This window comes from Magnolia sinica, chromosome 10 (assembly GCF_029962835.1).
Source record: "Magnolia sinica isolate HGM2019 chromosome 10, MsV1, whole genome shotgun sequence".
In the NCBI taxonomy this organism is placed as follows: domain Eukaryota; kingdom Viridiplantae; phylum Streptophyta; class Magnoliopsida; order Magnoliales; family Magnoliaceae; genus Magnolia; species Magnolia sinica.
This window is the reverse complement of record NC_080582.1, coordinates 29,954,013-29,956,096: the sequence shown is the minus strand read 5'-3', so window position 1 is coordinate 29,956,096 and position 2,084 is coordinate 29,954,013. Positions and strand designations below refer to the sequence as shown.

Genomic DNA, 2,084 nt, shown 5'->3' with positions numbered 1-2,084 from the left:
GTGATCGCCACTATTGGAATTGTTTTTTTATTATTATTATTAGCCTTATTTTTCTAAATCTTTCGTTATTTCTATATCGCTTTGGATCCACTAAGTGAATTGTACTACTTTAATTATCCATGTGTAGAATTAATGTGAATCTGAATGAGGTCACATGTGCATTCTCATTGGGTTAACACATGGGAACTTGGGATTGGGGTCTTTGTACTCGGGTGTCGATTTTCAGGGCGTTACACATCTACTCGAAAATTTTCTACTTGGGGGACTAAAGTGACTTTGCATTTACTGAATTGGTAGATAAGATCTCTCGCCTTCTAGATGCAGGCGATCATCTTCTCTCCCTTTACCTGGTACTTGTCAGCAACCTGATTGACGATAAGCTGCGAATTGTTGTAGATCTTCAAAACTTGGGCTCCCATGGCTTTCACCAACCTGAGCCCGGCGAGGAGTGCATCATATTCTACCATGTTGTTTGAGGTCGGGAATCCAAATATCAAAGCATACTTTACATCTCTTAAAAGAGTTTTAAATAAATTATATATTTATCGAACTTGTAAAGTATTTATAATGTATAAAGTATTTACACTACATCCCGCTTTGGTAGTAAATTTAGTCAAAACATTCGAAGCACATAATTTTAGAAAAATATAATAATAATAATAATAATAATAATAATAATAAATCTGATTTTTGTATACCCCAGGAGATCATTGAAGCATGAACTTATTGGACAGATTGGATGTCCTCCAACTATCACAATGGGCCTAAATGCATCATGAAAGTTTTTAACGGTGGAGGCCTCATCCTTCCCTCTTGTGTAGTCCATCTAATGATCAATCAAGCTTTTTTTAAGGGGATAATAGGAGAGCATTAAAGGAAGTACATGATGGACAAATTGGACTTACGCAGTGGGCCCCACACATCATGAGTATGTATGAACCATGGTGTTCTATTATATATAATGCCTTTTTAACTATAAAAACTTTACAAGCAATCTAAAAAATGTATTTTTTTTTTTTTAAGATTTGGGATTACAGCTGAAAGTTGTAATATGTTTAGAGCCTACGAAGGCAGATATACAAATGACCCAATTTGAGAATTTTATGGGCATCCAAACGGACCCTTACTGGTTATTAAACAAACAAACAGAGTCGCAATGCCGTTCCCGCCACGTCAGCTGTTATATCCACTCCAATATAATCAGAACACGTATCAACCCCTACCAGCATTGATCTGTCTCCCACCTCCTTGTCTGCAACGCCGGTCCAGACCGGCTCCCAGCGTCGAACCGGATCCCCCGCCCCATGGACCGGTCGTAGGCAGCCCTAGAGACCGGATCCGATAGCGTGGTGTAGGCTTCACGAATTTCAATGAAATATCGTCCGTCGGATCCTATATCAGGATGGAACTGCTTTGCAAGCGTCCGGTAAGCGTTTTTTATCTCGATCGGAGAAGCGGTTTCTTTGACACGTAGGACGTTGTAGAGATTGGATGGTCTTTTGGGGCATGTAGTTGGGGCGAAGGCTAGAATTGTCATTTGGGGTGGGGAGGGGATTGGACGGTTAGATCTGGGAAATCGGACGGTGGAGGAGAGAGAGAGATTTGCAGACATTTGAGAGCGATTTCTTTGGTTTGCAGAGAGACTGAGGAAAGGCCGGTTTTCGTATGGAATGAGAGGGGAAATGAGAAAGCTTTTATATATCAGGGAAGGGTAGGAATGGTATTTAGTTGTTTTTAGAGGGTATTATGGAGATTTTGACGAGAGGCGACGGACCTGCCTGCCATTCTTGGCAAGTTGGTATAGACTGGTGTGGCGTGGTGGTTATACTCTGTGGGACCCACCGTGATGTATGTCTTTTATCCTTTCCATCCATCCATCCATTTTTCCACCACATTTCTGTGGACCACATCACAGAAAACAGTAGGTTGAATGATATCCACCGTTGAAACCTTCCTAAGGCACAAAGTGATGATATTTATTTGTCAAACACAAATATCAGCTTGATTCAAAACTTCTGTAGCCCCAATAAGCTTTCAACCCTTGGCCTTCAATTCCTCCTATTTCCCATAGCGTGGTCTATTTA

General features: G+C 40.7%; 1 protein-coding gene across 1 annotated transcript; it reads right to left on the bottom strand.

Annotated features, from left to right (window-relative positions):
* Nucleotides 1-1,219: 1,219 nt before the first annotated feature.
* LOC131217472 (chaperone protein dnaJ 11, chloroplastic-like) lies at nucleotides 1,220-1,537 on the bottom strand. Its single transcript, XM_058212414.1, has one exon. The coding sequence runs from the start codon at nucleotides 1,535-1,537 to the stop codon at nucleotides 1,220-1,222; it is 318 nt and encodes a 105-aa protein (XP_058068397.1).
* Nucleotides 1,538-2,084: the final 547 nt, after the last annotated feature.